Source organism: Canis aureus, chromosome 13 (assembly GCF_053574225.1).
Source record: "Canis aureus isolate CA01 chromosome 13, VMU_Caureus_v.1.0, whole genome shotgun sequence".
Taxonomy (NCBI): Eukaryota; Metazoa; Chordata; class Mammalia; order Carnivora; family Canidae; genus Canis; species Canis aureus.
Window position 1 is genome coordinate 26,328,276 of NC_135623.1, and position 14,907 is coordinate 26,343,182.

At 55.5% G+C, this 14,907-nt stretch overlaps 2 protein-coding genes across 6 annotated transcripts in view; one reads left to right on the top strand and one right to left on the bottom strand.

The window, feature by feature from the left end:
- The window catches only part of ZDHHC17 (zDHHC palmitoyltransferase 17), a 189,843-nt gene that overhangs the window by 93,612 nt on the left and 81,324 nt on the right, over positions 1-14,907 (top strand). The window contains exon 17 of one of the 5 annotated variants that reach the window (XR_013350552.1): positions 9,318-9,499. The exons of the other annotated variants lie outside the window; for them this stretch is intronic. The gene's annotated coding sequence lies outside the window, so the exon portion shown is untranslated. The remainder of the gene's footprint in view (positions 1-9,317; positions 9,500-14,907) is intronic. 5 annotated transcript variants of the gene reach the window in all.
- On the bottom strand, positions 445-14,097 carry CSRP2 (cysteine and glycine rich protein 2). The gene is made up of 6 exons (XM_077845578.1): positions 13,967-14,097; positions 5,495-5,607; positions 4,965-5,133; positions 1,886-2,015; positions 1,338-1,431; positions 445-752 (listed from the first exon to the last, which is right to left on the bottom strand). The coding sequence occupies exons 2-6, from the start codon at positions 5,604-5,606 to the stop codon at positions 676-678; spliced, it is 582 nt and encodes a 193-aa protein (XP_077701704.1). The 5' UTR covers position 5,607; positions 13,967-14,097; the 3' UTR covers positions 445-675.

Consider the following 14,907-nt stretch of genomic DNA (forward strand, 5'->3'; position numbering starts at 1 on the left):
GTGGGTCACTGTCCCTTTCTGGGGAGCTTGTTAGAGGGGCCTCTGTGGCCCTGCTTCTAGAGAGTCTGCTTCTGTAGGGTCTAGGAGGCCGCCTTTAAATACCTCTCGGTGCTTCTAATACAGGTGGTCTCGGAGCCACGCTTTAGAGGTGTAACCACCAGCTGGAGTGGGGAGGGAGGAAGGGCAGGCAGCCAGGAGAGGCCCTGAATGCTGACTCTGAAGGGCTAGAACCCGTTGCCTGGCAACCCTCACTCTGGAGGCTTACTTGTCAGGTTAAATAATCTCTTCCACCAGCTGGAGTGTAGACATTAGCCTAGTAAGTCACCTGTGTAATGAGGTGGACCCTCCTGAACCACTAAAGTGCAGGTAGGGATCCAAGTGACTTTCTACAACCTGAAATCCCAGCTCCTTCTCCAAAAGGCTGACTGAGAGACACTCACCAAATCAAGCTGAAGTTTTATTTAACATGTAAAAGAAACAATTCTTGGGAATGCTGATGAATAAAGCAAACGGATACAGTGCTCTCCTCCTGCCAGTCAGCCAGCCTGTCCGCGTAGGGGACAACAGACGGTACTCAAGTGCTGGCACGATTTCACAGTAGTTAAGTGTTGGGTCATCTGTGCCTAGGTGATGTAGCGATTCTCCGTGTGTGATCTCGGTTCTGGGTTTACACCTTCACTGGGCGTGAACAAGGGCTCCTGCTCCTTGGCCGTAGCCAAATCCCTTGGGCCCAAAGTTCTTTGCATAGCATCCTACAAAAGAAAGGGGAGAGACAGTGGGAGACCATTAAGTTTTGCTAGCATTGCTTAAGACCCACAAAACGACACAAACCCTTGTAAGTCTAAAAAAAAAAAAGTTTGCCGCGACCCAAAGAGTTTAACTTATTTAAGATCTAGAACGAAGCGATGTATTAAAGATCTCAGAGCCGCAAAGTTAAGTCCAAACATTTTGATTCCTCAGTATTCTGCTCATGGTCCTACTTGAGTTACAAGCATAAAAAAATCGGGCCAGGCAAGTTACAGATTTGTCTGTTACCTTCATAGCTTCATATGCTCTGCTGGAAACACGTGAAAAAAGACTCTATACTGAGGGGTTTTTTGTCTGATCTTCTGGGGAGTTGGACCAGAACATGGCTTTATTGCATCCTCTCAAACTGTTCTGTGGGTCTCTGCTACCTGCAAGCACCTCAAGATCCTCTATTTTCAAATAGTGGCAGTCTCACCTTTCCCCACTGCCAGAGCTGGGATCTTTTTTGTCTTTAAATGCTGGTGACATTTCCTTGACCCATGACCAGTGTGGGATACTCAGATGGGCATAAACACATAAATTATTTTTACCTTTACAATAGATTTCACCTTCTTTCTCAGTCAAAGTTGTTGATTCGAGACTCTTCCCACACTTGGCACACCGGAAACAGTTTTTGTGCCAGGGCTGGAAGAGACCATTAAGGCAGTCTGAGGGCCCGGGCTCCTGCGGCGCAGCCCACCCGGCCCAGGAGCAGCGAGCCTTCCCCCCCCCCCCCCCCCCCCCGGCCTCGCACCTGCCCCAGCACCTGCACGCTTGCTAGCGGGCAGGAGGGCCAGGTGCCGGCTGCATGGGCCCGGCCCGAGGCGCCCCTGGCAAGGGCTGCTCCCCGCTCCGAGGTGGGGGCCGTAGGGAGAGAGCACCTGGGCTTCCTGACACTTGGCACCACCCGGCAGGTCCGGGTTTCGGGGCGCCCTGTCTGAAAACAGGTTTCTTTCAAGCAGAGAGGAGGTTTGCCGAGTGAGGGCACTGCTTCAAGACGTCAACGACTCGGGTGGGAAATCTAAGACCCGAATCCGAGGGGCTTGTTTAGTCCTGGAAGGGAGCCGGGGGGGGGGGGGAGGACACCCCAGCACCCTACCTTCCCGGCTCCGATGATCTTCTCGGCTGCATACACGGCGTCCCCGCAGCGGGAGCACTTCTCAGCGCCTCCGAATTTCTGAGCAAACTTAGAAGTGTTGGGGTTCGTCGTGGGCCTGTGAGGTGGCGCACTGGGGGGGGGCACAGCAGGGCTTAGCAGCGGTGACCTGGCGCCGGGTGTCCCGCCCCACCCGGCAGTCGCTGCTACCGAGGCTCCTACGTCCTGTGTAGGTCAGTGATGGGCAGGGACCACGGTGGGGGTCCCCGAGGTGGGAGGTGCGACTCCAGCGCTCCCTCGGAGGAAAGCTTGCACCGAGGTCCCTCTCTGCTCCGTGCTCTTCGGGTCCCTTCTCTCCAAGTCCCCGGAAACCCGGTTTTCCCCGCTTTCTTTCGTGAGCTCCCCCTTCACTACACAGGGGTGTCTACTCCGCAGCGTGAGGGCTCGGACACCGGAAGGTCAGAGGACAGCGGCACGTGGCACAGGTGTCCCGTTTCTCCCGTTGGAAAAACAGGTTTTTTTTTTTCCTGATTATAGTTTAAGTCACATACGTTTTTAAAATAAAATGTTCATTTATAAATGCTGCCTTTTCATAAAACAACGTATTCCAACGCTCCACCTGTGCCTTTATCCGTTCACCTTCGCTGGGTCACGCACCCCGCGTGAGGCTTCCGTGTGTGGCGTTTATGGAACCGTGTTCGCCGGCTCACTGGAAGCCTCACTCTGCGCAGCAGATACCAGCGCGGTACAGGCCCGCGTATCAGGGTTCCCAGTCGCCCCTAATGTATGCATTAAAAAAAAAATTCTACAACCTATTGTATATACTCCCCCCCCTTTTTTTTTTAAAGATTTTATTACTTATTCGTGAGATAGAGAGGCAGAGACCCAGGCAGAGGGAGAAGCAGGCTCCCTGCAGGGAGCCCGATGGGGGACTCGATCCTGGGACTCCGGGGTTACACCCTGGGCTGAAGGCAGACGCCCAACCGCTGAGCCCCCCGGGCGTCCCTACTTCCCTTCAAGAGTGATCTTTAGAAGGTGTTCACCGGGATACTCATCATTTGGATTAGGAGTCTCCCAAGAAAAATTTCCAACACATCTTGCTATTAAGAACTTAGTGGAGATCATCTCCCGCCTCCGAGCGAATGACCCGGGAGGCTGCGGATGACTAACCCCACGGCTCTGATGGGACGTAACTGGCTGGCGAGCCAGGGAATCCGGATGGCGGGGAGTCTGAGCTGAAAAGGGCAGTCCCGCCTCGGAACGTTCCTGCCCACTCAAGGCCGCTGCCTCCCCAGGGGATCCCGTGATGATCTACGGTCCCCATGTGCCATCGGCACCACGGCCCTAAGGGTGCTCCAGGCCAAGGCGCTCCCAGACTCTAGTCACGAGGAGTGGCTTCTGGAAAAGGAATCCTCCACATCTGGTCCTCGTATGTGGCCAGGCCAAGCCGGGGAGGCGGCAAGGGCGCAGGTGGCCGGGCCAGCGCAGGGGGCTTGCCAGTTACTGGAGAAGGTGGAGAAGCGGGCAGAGGGCCCACTGGTCTGCGACTTTAAGACCATTAACTTTTGGGGTTACGGATGAATTTGGTTTCACTGGGGGTAAGGTGTCTAGGTAGATGTGTTCTGAAAGACTTGAAATAAAATCTTGGAATACAAGAATGGATCTGAACAAGCTGGCACGGAGAGCAGAACAAGAACAATGGACTTTAAATAAAGACCACGGTAAGCCGGGCTCCCACAGGCGATGGCACGCAGCGTGGAGTCAGCCCCGTACAGGTGCACGACGGGGCACGGGGGCTCGGGAAGTCTGAGTGTGGAAAAGACCCGAAGAACGGACAGGTGGGCCCTCATGCAGGGGAAAGAGCACAGGTGTGGGCGCTCCGATCCTGGCTGTGTCACTTCCCTGTGACCTGAGCCTCAGTGTCCTGTCTGTAGAATACAGATGACAGTATCTACAGAGGTGCTGTACGGATTACGTGTAATGAACATAACTGTTCCGCAGGCAACAGGTGCTAAGGATTATTTCAGGCAAACCCATGATGTTTGAGACGGTTACACCAGGTTCCTTTCCAGCCTCTACAGTTAAGCAGCAACGTGACTGTAGACAAATCACTTAATTTTCATTGTTTGAATTTGTTAAGACGGGAAAGCCTACGCTGTCAGGTTGCGAGGATTATACGAGGTAACGTGTTGACATTGCACGGCGGCCAGCTCACAGAGCGTGATTAATGGTCTTGTCCAACAAAAGGTTGTCTTGTTGGAATATTACACCAGTTTTGGCTTCTTTAATATAAAATGTTTGTGAAAAACGTGAAGTTCAAAAGAGTGAGTCATTGGGCCAAAAACAGGAATTAAGAGGGAATTGCAAATGAAGAAATTATGTAGCCTGAACATGAAATACAAAGTGAAGGTTAGCAGAGTCAGCATCGTGCTGTTTAGGTACTGGAACCTTTTAAAATTTAACACTGGGCAGCCGGGGTGCCTCAGTGGTTTAGTGCTGCCCTCAGCCCAGGGCCTGATCCTGGAGACCCTGGATCGAGTCCCATGTCGCGCTCCCTGCATGGAGCCTGCTTCTCCCTCTGCCTGGGTCTCTGCCTCTCTCTCTTTCTCTGTGTTTCTCATGAATAAATAAATAAAATCTTTAAAAAAAAATTAATACTAGTCTCTCAAAAGCAGGAAATAATTCCAATTTTTAAGTAAGAGTTTTTAGGTTAAAGTCCTTGCTTGGTGAAGTAGCCTGAGGTGGAAGGAGTGGCGAGTGGCCAGGACTTTTCACTGACTTGTTCCCTGCAGGTGACCGGGCGTCCCATGACTCAGACCCTGCCTTTCTGTCTCATCTGATGCCTGCCCCTGGTCTGGGGTAAATGTAAGCCACGTGCTTCTGAGAACAGGCTCCTTGATACACTGGGAACTGCGGTCACTGGAATAATCAAGGATTTTTTTTAGGTCCCAGCCTGTCCTTTTCAAGCTTACAGAACAGTCTCTCGTTGATACTAGGAAACTGGCACAATTGGGCTGACTGGGGCCGGCCCTGGGCGGTGCCCCCCGCCCCCCCCCCCCCGTCCCCCGGGGCAGGCGCCCACCTCTCGGGCTTGATGCCCAGCCTCTCGCCGCGGTCGGTGCTCAGCGTGCCCGCGCCCTGCCCGTAGCCGTAGCCCTTGGGCCCGTACTTCTTCCCGTAGCAGGACCGGCAGTAGATCTCCTCGTCGTGAATCGCCACCGTCGTGCTGTCCAGGTTTTTCCTGCAAACCACTGCGGGGAAGAGGTCAGGGAAGTCGGGCCTTCAGGGGCGCCGCGCGGCCCTTCTCCTGGGGACGCTGAGGCCAGACGCTGCCCCCCCCTCCTCCCCCCCTCCTCCCCCCCCCGTGACCCGAGGCCGGGGGGAGGTGGGGGCCGGGTGAACAGGGAGGCGGGGGGTGGGGGGGGGTGGGGGGGGTGGAGGGGGGACGAGGGGGGGCCGGGTGCACGGGGAGGGGGGGAGGAGGGGGTCCGGGTGCACGGGGAGCGGGGGAGGAGGGGGTCCGGGTGCACGGGGAGCGGGGGAGGAGGGGGAGGCCGGGTGCACGGGGCGGTCACGCGGTGCGGGGGCGGGGGGGGGGGGGCCCGGACTCACTGCACAGGAAGCAGCAGCGGTGGAAGCTCCTGCCGTCACACTGCACCTCCTCCGCGTGGTACACGGTCCCCCCGCAGGCCGCGCACCGGTTTCCACCTCCCCACACGGGCATCCTGCAGGAGAAGGGCTCGTCAGGAAGAAGGGCTCCCCCTGCCCACCGCCCCGGGGCGCCGCGCGGAAGGGGCCGAGCCCGCAGCGCATCCCCCTCCAGTAGCCCCCCCCCCGCCCGCCCATCATCCTCCCATCCAGCCCATCCCCACCCCCACCCCGACCCCCGCCCGTCCCGACACCCAAGGACCCGGGACCGGGGCCCCAGGAGCCCTGAAGGCCGCGGCGGGGCCTCCGGGAAAGCCGGTGCCCGGAACCCCCTCCCCCTTCTGGTCCCACGTCCCCCCAGATTCCTCCAGGGAAGCGACGTCCCTTTCTAGGCCCACGGGCTTTAGAAAAGTATTTACTAACATGTGGTCTCCTAGGACGGTCCACCAGGCCTCCCCAGTTTCTGATGAAATTCAGCTGAGAATTTACAGACTTTATCATCTTTTAAAGATTTGATTATTTCACTCCTGAGAGAGGCAGAGACACAGGCCGAGGGAGGCGCAAGCCCCACGCAGGGAGCCCGACGCGGGACCCGATCCCGGGACCCCGGGGTCATGCCCTGAGCCAAAGGCAGAGGCTCAAGCACTGAGCCCCCAGGCGTCCCATAAAACCTTAATAATTTTACATCCCAACAATCAAGAGCATGATCAGGGGACCCATCCTGTTGAACAGCATTGAATCAGAGAATCAACCTGTAATTGGAAATTAAAACCAGGAAAAAAAAAAACGGTCCTTTACCAGAAAGTTTGAGAAACACTGGTGCAGATGGCATGGACCCCACCCTCAACTCCAGGGCCGGGCACTCGGTCATGGCAATGAGACCACTGCTTCCTTTGCCCTCTCCCCGGTGCCCTCACCCCAGTGATCTATGGGAGAATGGGCACACGACCCCGAGGCAGGTCAGTGAAGTTAAAGACCCGGCTTTGGCTTAGGATGGTGTGGCTGCAGGGGCGGATCCGCTGGCCGCTGTCTGACCATCCTAAGAAGAGCCTAAGACCGAAGCCAGCACAGAAGAAAAGGGACAGACGAGGTTCAGACACCTTGCAGCTGTGTCTCGCCCCACCCCGGGCACTACGGGAGCCACTGAGTTGCCTTCTGAGCCTCCTTCTGTCTTCCGATGGGGCCCAGGTAATTCCAAGCAGCTGCAAACGTCACAGCCTCCCACGAAGGCCTCCCGGGAGGATGGACAGCGCCGGACCAGGCCTGCAGGCTCTCCCCTAGGAGCGGCATACACCTCTGACCCCCTTCCCTGGACACAGGTCGCCACTGTTAGCGTCCTCAGGGAAATCTGAGCCTCACTGTGCGCCCTCGGCCACAAAGCCTGGCTCCAGCGGTCTGTGCTGGCTTGAGCCTGCACTGCGATTAGGGATATGGGCTTTACCCCACGGCTCCAGAGTTACCAGAGTTCTGGAATGCTCGGAGATGCCACAGACATCTGCCGGAAGGACCTAGTGATTCCAGGGGAAACCTAAAACCAAATTCAGGCCTGTAGGTAATGGCCTTGCGATTATTTAAAACTGGATCCCACGGATCAACAGCCCAGCTGGCTTTTAAAATACCTGGTTATTGTCAAGGCGTTTCTCAGGAAGTGTACTATTCGACGTCAATGTGTATTTTCTATGTTCACACCTGTTTACCTCGGTGCCATCCCCAATAAGGAACCAGATCTCCATCAAGGCTAATGCCCTCTTGGGTTATCTCCGAATAGCATTTGAAAATATAGTTTTCGAAAACTCATCACTTTATGTTATTCTCCACTAAAGAGCAGTCTGGACTTTTAAACAGGCAAGATCTCTCCTTTATGTAATTCACGGTTACTTGAGTTGACTTCTTGTAAGTCAGGTCCGATTTGTACCGCACATGCCACCCCAGCCAAGTGAGTCACTTTTCAGGAAATACCCATCAAAGGGCCTCACCATTCAGCCTACTCTGTTAAAAGCTTCTTCCCCTCGAGGGCGGGGACCACATCTCTTCCACCTACCAGAGTCCTTGGCACATGTCAAAGTGACTTCTGTGGTTTTAAGGAATTCTCCCTTTTGCAATCGTCCGTACAATTCCCAATTCGGTCTTATGCTTGTCAAGACGGAGGCAGCACTGGTCTACTTCTCCTTGTCACATTTTTTAATTCTAAGTAAAAAATTTGGATTCTAAGTAAAATTCCCAAGTCCTTAACTCTCTAAAAGCTCCACCGGGGTTCAGGGCTTTCCTGAGGATTTCTAAATAACCCTCCCCATGGTCCAAGCCGATGGTGTAACAGAAGAGCCTCCTCGCAAAGCTTCGGCCGGGCGTGTGCGTGGTTCCTTATGTTGGATACCGGGGGGCTGGGTGTTCCCTGCAGTATGTCTGGAATATTTTCGAACGGAAAGAAAGGAGGGGAAGAAGGGAGGGAGGAAGGCTGGCTTGGATGGATGTGGCTTAGCAGCACTGTGAAAATGGTTGTGCGACCTTGGCCTTCGTTTTCTCATCCGTAAAATAGGGACGGGTAGCTCGCTACCCAGCAGATGCTGTGAAGGTAAAGGGAGGTAAGCGAATGTCCTGGCCCCGTCACTGTCCCTCCTGCCCTCAGTCTTCCAGCCGGCAAACCCGCTGCAGAAGAGCACGGCTCCCAGTGACAAACAGGCTGGAGAAAAGACTCAGCTGACTGGTCGCGCGTGGATCTTCCCAGGGGGCCGACAAAACACACTGCAACCGTCCTGAGGGTTCCCTTTGCGGCGACTCAGAAATGAAGTTCAAATTTACACTCTTAGGGTGACCCTGACGGACGTCTCCTGACTTTGGATGATCTTCCATGTGTCACTCCTGGCCCTGCTGTGCAGAGACAACGACTGTGAAACTTCGTGGCTCCTACGAGCCTCGGGCCGCACCTCTGCATGACGGCCGCCCCGCGTCCCAGCAGTGGATTTGCATTGAGCAACCCGGGCCACGTGTGCCCCAGGCCTGTGCATTCGCTTGCCGAACGGTGACAGGAGGCCTGGAATCCCACCTGACACATGTTTCGCACAAGAGGCCAAACACAGGCTTCTTCTCGGTTTCTCAGTCTGTTGGGAGTTTTTCAAGGTCTGAGGGAATTCTAACGCCAAGCTTCTTCCACCACGTTAGATTAAAAAGCTTGCTTTACATCTGAACCCCCTGATGTAATTTCTTTTTGCTGCTTCTCCCCAGGCAAAGTCACCACCCAAAATTTCATGAGACTCACCCCTAGGAGAAAATGACCGTCATCCACATCTGAGTCACCTTGTGCTAAAGTTACCTCATTCCCTAGATAAGCAACGGGAGCCGCAGAATGACCACACGGGTCATTCCCATGCCACCTGTTCTGCATTTACCATCTTATTTTAGATTCTATGTGTCTTAAATCTGTGAATTCAGAGTCTACACGTCACCACTTAAGAGTTTAAATTATTTGCTCCGATACCAGAGGCTTGGAGTGAATCGGGTCTATGAACCCAGATCCTAAATACTTCCAGAAGCTTTGATGTTTTCTTACTACATACAGGGTTTGGTTATGACACTAGAATCAGGCTAGAATCCAGTCTCCTGAAAAGGACATCCATCATAAACTGGCTTCATCCTGAGGCCCATCCGGCGGGGTCACTAAAGATCATGTAAATGAGTAGCCTGGTCCTGAATTACAGTGATTTTTTTGCAGGATCAGAGAGTTGTAGTTTGGTCGGAGATGAAGCTTTCCTCCGAGCCCATTCCAAAAATGTTTCAGTCTGCTCCCCAGGCCATCTGGTTAGCCCGCCTCCCTTCTCTAGGGGATACGCCGACCAGGAGGGACTTCAGGGCTCAGCCCCGGTCCCGGCGGCCCCTTCTGCCAGAGCCAAATCTGCAAGGCCGCGCAGCCTCAGGCCGCAGCCAGAGCATGGATTTGGGAGTCGACACAGCGTCATTTCCTTCGTCTGCGAGGTGAGGATAACGTGCCTTCCTTACAGTTATCAAGCGGGTGAGATGGAAAAAATGCTTGCAGGAGGCACCCCACGTACAGGGACAGGCTCCACAGGAAGGCACCCCACGTCCCTCCCATCAGGGCAACTGGCTCTCTGCTTCCCCGAACTTCCCTCCTGTTCACAAGTGGAGGGGCAGCTCCCGCCCCCCGCTCTCCTGCGCGGAGGTTCCACGCGCGTGTGCTAAGCCAGTGTCTACTGAGCCAGGCTGGGGATGGGCCCGCGTCGGGGACTTCTGCTCTGGCCGCAGAGCGATGCACGTGGATACGGGGACAGCGACCTGGGACGCAGAGGGGGCAGGAAGGGACCCGTCCTGGGTGCACCCTCCGCTTCCCCGGGCGATGGGTGATGCTGGGCTCTGGGGGCAGTGGCCCAAGGGTCTGGGTCCTGTCGAGGCTCCGGAGACAGGGGCGCCCGGGGCTCAGCGGGGGGCTGTGCTCCAGGGTCCTGGGATCAGTCCCCTCTCTTGGCGTCTCTCATGAATAAATACCATCTGAAGCCCCCCAGATGCCGCATGCAGAGGCCTGCGGTCTGGGGGTTCAGCGGGGAAGCAGGTGCCTAAGACCCCCGGTATGCAGGTGGGGCATGTGGACAGTGCCGAGGCTGCGCGGGAGGCCGCCTGCTGGGGTCCCCGGCCTCGTGGCCCCAGACACCCTATGTGATGAAGGGTTGAGACCACGTTGCCGCCCGAGACTCTTGCCCCAAGTTGCCCCACGACCAGTGGGCAGGAAGGCCCGCCCGCGTCCCCTCCCACCCCCTCACCCCCAACCTGCTGCTTTCCCCAAAAAGCTCCCAACGTTCCCCTCCACCACCTCAGCCTGTTCTCACTGCAGAGGACCCCTCTTCTCGTCAGTTCTGTGCTCCCCTGAGCCTCCCATCAACGACTAACTGTACAGCCTGCCTCCACTTAGCTCTGCAGCAGGGGCTCCAGCAAATTCCTTGACCTGGATGCCACCTGCCAGACCACATATCGCAAGCACAATGCAACTGGGCTGTCAGTTTGGTCACCCCGGCCCCCAGCACCTGCCACTGCGAGATACTTGATTATTCAAACAGTTTACTGTTTGTGTGATTTTTTACTAGTTCTGAGCTTAAACGATATATGGAAAGCATTTAGAAAAGTGGTAGGTAATAATGATTACAAATACTTACATACAACCTACTATATGTGTCACCTGTATTAAGTAGTTTACTCATACCGCCTTATTTAACTCTCCTACTGAGCAAGGTAGACATGATCATTATACCCGTTTTATGGGTAGAAAAGCTCAGGTATAGAGACCTCAAATGGCTCGTAACACCAGTTCAACTTAAAAAATCGACACCAATAAAATTCAAATCAGCTATAGGGTTTGTTTCACTGATTTTTGCTAAAAGTAAACCACTGTTGGCAACACCGAGATAGTACTGACTTCCGTGGCTCTGGCACAGGTGCTTTTTATTTTTTTATTTTTTTTTAAAGATTTTATTTTATTTATTCATGAGAGACACAGAGAGAGAAAGAAGGAAGCAGACACACAGGCAGAGGGAGAAGCAGGCCCCACTCAGGGAGCCCGATATAGGACTGGATCCCGGGATTCCAGGATCACGCCCTGGGCCAAAGCCAGACACTCAACCACTGAGCCACCCAGGTGTCCCCATAGGTGCTTTTTAAATTGGGCATTTCTTGTACTACGGGAGGATTCGATTCTCTCTGGACTTCTCTCTTTCTGAAGTACTGTGACGCCACCATGAACCCTCTTTCCTATAGTGAACCAGAAAGCTATTTGACCCTAATGGAGTACATGGCATTTGTCCTTTTTTATTAGTGAAGAACAATTAGTAGTACTAATTGGCACAACCAGATAGTAAACAGAACAGCAAGGAACCTGATATCCTCTGCGAGTGATTCACAGCATAGTTCTATTGGTTCGTCCCCTTGACTGACACCAAAACTTAAAATTCTTAACAATCAGAACTTGTGCCAGGCTCCTCCGCCACCTAGTCTGAGAAAACTCCCAGTCGGGTGCTTGAACGGGGACCACAGATTCCTTGAAATACTGGGGACTGGTGAACTTGGTACCATGTACTTTATTTTACGCACTTAAAAACCTTTTGAGGGCACCTGGGTGGCTCAGTGGTTGAGCATCTGCCTCCGGCTCAGGGCGTGAACCCGGGGTCCTGGGATCGAGTCCCGCGTCGGGCTCCCCACAGGGAGCCTGCTTCTCCCTCTGCTTGTGTCTCTGCCTCTCTGTCTCTCATGAATAAATAAAATCTTAAATAAAATTTCTTTTTTTAAAAAAAGGCTCAGAGGTTTCACCGGACTGCCAGAAGCATCCACCAGACAAAAACAGTTGAGTATCACCATTCTGGGTTATCAGGGCCCCACGGGAGGCTAGAGACTCCCCCACCCATAGAGCCCCAGGGATGCCATGCAAATACCAGCCCAGGAAATGATCAGGTCGGTGCCTTGAGGAAACCTGTGAATATCTGCAAAAGAAGAAACCTCCCCCAGGCAAGGCCCAGTAGCTACTGCTCAGCTGGCTCTCGCTGGTGGCCATCTCCCCATCCGTGCAGCAAAGTTCATAATAGCGTTTAATGACAAGAAATCTCTCCCTGGCTGAGCGGGGCTCTGTTCACAGATCAAGATCAACAAGCCTCTGACAACCCCTCTGTACATGCCATTACATCCATTTTATAAGATGAAGTAGCCGAGGCTAGAGAGTAAAAGTAACTTGCCCAAGGTCATCAAACCAGTGGGTGCTGGAGCTGGCACAAGACTTGGGGACTGGGCAGTCCTACCCTTTTCACCAGGCCAAGACTCCTCTCCTCGAGGGGAGGCCCATTTGATTGGATTTACCTCATTCTTGGCAGGAAAGAAAAATTAGAGGCTCCCATCTCCATGGTCAGTTGGTGACAATATTGAGGCTAGAGCTAGGCTTCTAAAGCTCCTCATTTATTGCCATCTCGTCTATTCTATGCTGACATTCTTGCTATTTTAGTGTATAATACAATTTTCCCCAAATCCAAGTTATTTGGCAAGTTCATCAGACCTCCAGTGAGTATTGCCTTCATCACAGTATTTAGCATATCAGTATTTCTATCAATCAATATTTGAATACATTTTGGAGGAATCCATTAAAAATTTATGATCGAAACCTTAGATGAAATCTGCTAATGTTATCTCCTGCCTGAGTTCAATTAAATATCTATCCCCTACAATTGCAATCTTACTCCTTCCTTTCTTCATTCAATTAACCAATACTGGCTCTTGTCCAGCTGTGCTCAAGGCACCCGGGCAAGTATAGTGAGTCTCAAAGACTGATGAGATGCAGACCCTGCCTCTTGTAACCTCCCCCTAAAAGAGCAAAGAAAACTAGAATCCAGAGTAGAAAGAACACAGAAATATTGATCAAGTACCAGCAGCGGTCGGCGGGAGAGAACAACGGCCGAGGGCAATGAGGGTGGACCGGGGCGCACTGCGTAAGATCAGTGATGGTCTGGAATGCAGTTTTGAAATTCTGTGATTGCTTTGTAAACCCATCGGCCATCTCGGTCCTGAGAAATCTGAGTCAAATTATAGCCAAATGTGTGGTTGTCCTATTTGAATTCTTGGCATTTCCTAAATAGACCTTTCAAACAGGTTAATTAGAAAAGGACTAAGGAGACCCCTTTTACTGCCTGAGTTAAAAAAATTACTACCCCAAACTACAAGATTGTCTCTACTGAAAGCACAAAAAAAGTGAAAATGTGCTTAGTCTGCAGACTGCAAATAAAGCAGGTTAAACGTTTTGGGTAACTATTGAAACAAATGCCCTTACAGAAACGTCGGGGTGGGGCAGGGGGTTGGGGGGAAGGGCCGGAGGCAGGGCTGGGGGCAAGGGGTCTGGGTGGGGGGGCAGGGGGGTCGGGGGACCGGCCGGGGCAGGGGAAGGGCCTGGGGACAGCCCGGGGCAGGGGAAGGGCCTGGGGACAGCCCGGGGCAGGGGGAGGGCCTGGGGACAGCCCGGGGCAGGGGGAGGGCCAGGGGTAGGGACCGGGGCAGGGGGGCAGGGGGAAGAGCCGGGGGATGGGCCAGGAGCCGGGGGGCCCGGGGCAGGGGGATCGGGGCCCGGGGGGTGGGTCGGGGGGGCAAGCGGCGCGCCCCCGCGGGGACACCCCTCCCCCAGGGGCTGCCGACGTGGAGCCGGCGGACGCGGGCGGCGCGGCTCGGGACCTGTTGCGGCGTCTGGGGGCCGCGCGCCCGCGCTCGGGGTTTGCACCTGAGCCGCAGCGAGCCGGGACAAAGCCGCGCCGGGTGTCCCGGGGCCGCAGGGGAGGCTCGCGGCTCGGCCCCGGAGCCCCCGCCCCGCTCCCCCGAGTCCCGGGCAGCCCCCGCGGCGGCGGAGACCCCGGGCCGGGGGCGGGGGGCGAGAGGCCGGGAGGGGGCTCCCCCGCCGCCACTACTCACTCGAGTCGGGCGCAGACCACGCAGGCCGGCGGCGCTCGCGGGACCGGGGGCACAGCGCGCGGGCAGGCCGGGGCCGCGCGGGGAGCGCCGCAGCCTTTATAGACTCCCGGGGCGTGGCCTGCGCGCCGCCCCGCCCACCCGAGGGCGTGTCCTCGTGACGCCCCGCCCACCAGGGGCGTGGCCTGCGAGCCCGCCCCGCCCCGCGGGTCCCGGACCCCTCGGAGGGCAGGGGCGCCCCGCGGGGGCCGCTCTCGGCTGGGCAGCGGCCTGGGCCCGGGGACAAAGCGCCGAGTCCCGCCTCTTCCTGCGGTTTCCCGCCGCCTGGCGTCCGCGCCCCGCCCCGCCCCCTCCCCTGGGACCCGGCGGCGGGAGAGGAGGCTTCCTCGACCCGCAGAGACCGGGGCGGGGCGCGGAGGCTCCCCCCAGGCGCTCGGGCCCCCGCCCCCCCACGGGATCTCTGCGGCGCACGCGAGCCTCTGCTCCCCTTGCCGGCTTCCGCGGATCCAAACCTTCCCGCTCCCAAAGAGCAGCGGGTCTCAGCGACACGAAATAGATGACGTCACGAAAACGTGAGGAATGAAAACGTCATTCCCACTCCCACGAGTGCTGAGTCGGGGGCGGGGGAGGGGAGAAACCCAACCCCAGCCGGAGCCCAGGGTACCCAGGAGTCCGGATCTCATCCCTGAGCTGCAGGATTATTTATTGTTTTATTTCATTTTTTTAAAGATTTATTTATTTATTCATGAGAGACACAGACTGAGAGAGGCAGAGACACAGGCAGAGGGAGAAGCAGGCTCCTGCATGGACGTGCCTGCATCCCGACGTGGGACTCGATCCTGGATCCTGGGACCAGGACCTGAGCCACCCAGGCGCCCCTGATTTATTGTTTTAGGTGAAAACACAAGTAGACCACGTCCGCTTCCCGTTCTAGGCCCCCTGGT

Bases quoted from the DNA above. Each gene is read 5' to 3' on its own strand.
- CSRP2 (XM_077845578.1), bottom strand. From the start codon at position 5,606: ATGCCCGTGTGGGGAGGTGGAAACCGGTGCGCGGCCTGCGGGGGGACC. The intron at 2,016-4,964 runs GTGGGCGCCTGC...GCCCCCCCCCAG, and splicing joins CTGGGCATCAAGCCCGAGAG to TGCGCCACCTCACAGGCCCA. The intron at 753-1,337 runs GTAAAAATAATT...TTTCTTTTGTAG, and splicing joins AGGTGAAATCTATTGTAAAG to GATGCTATGCAAAGAACTTT.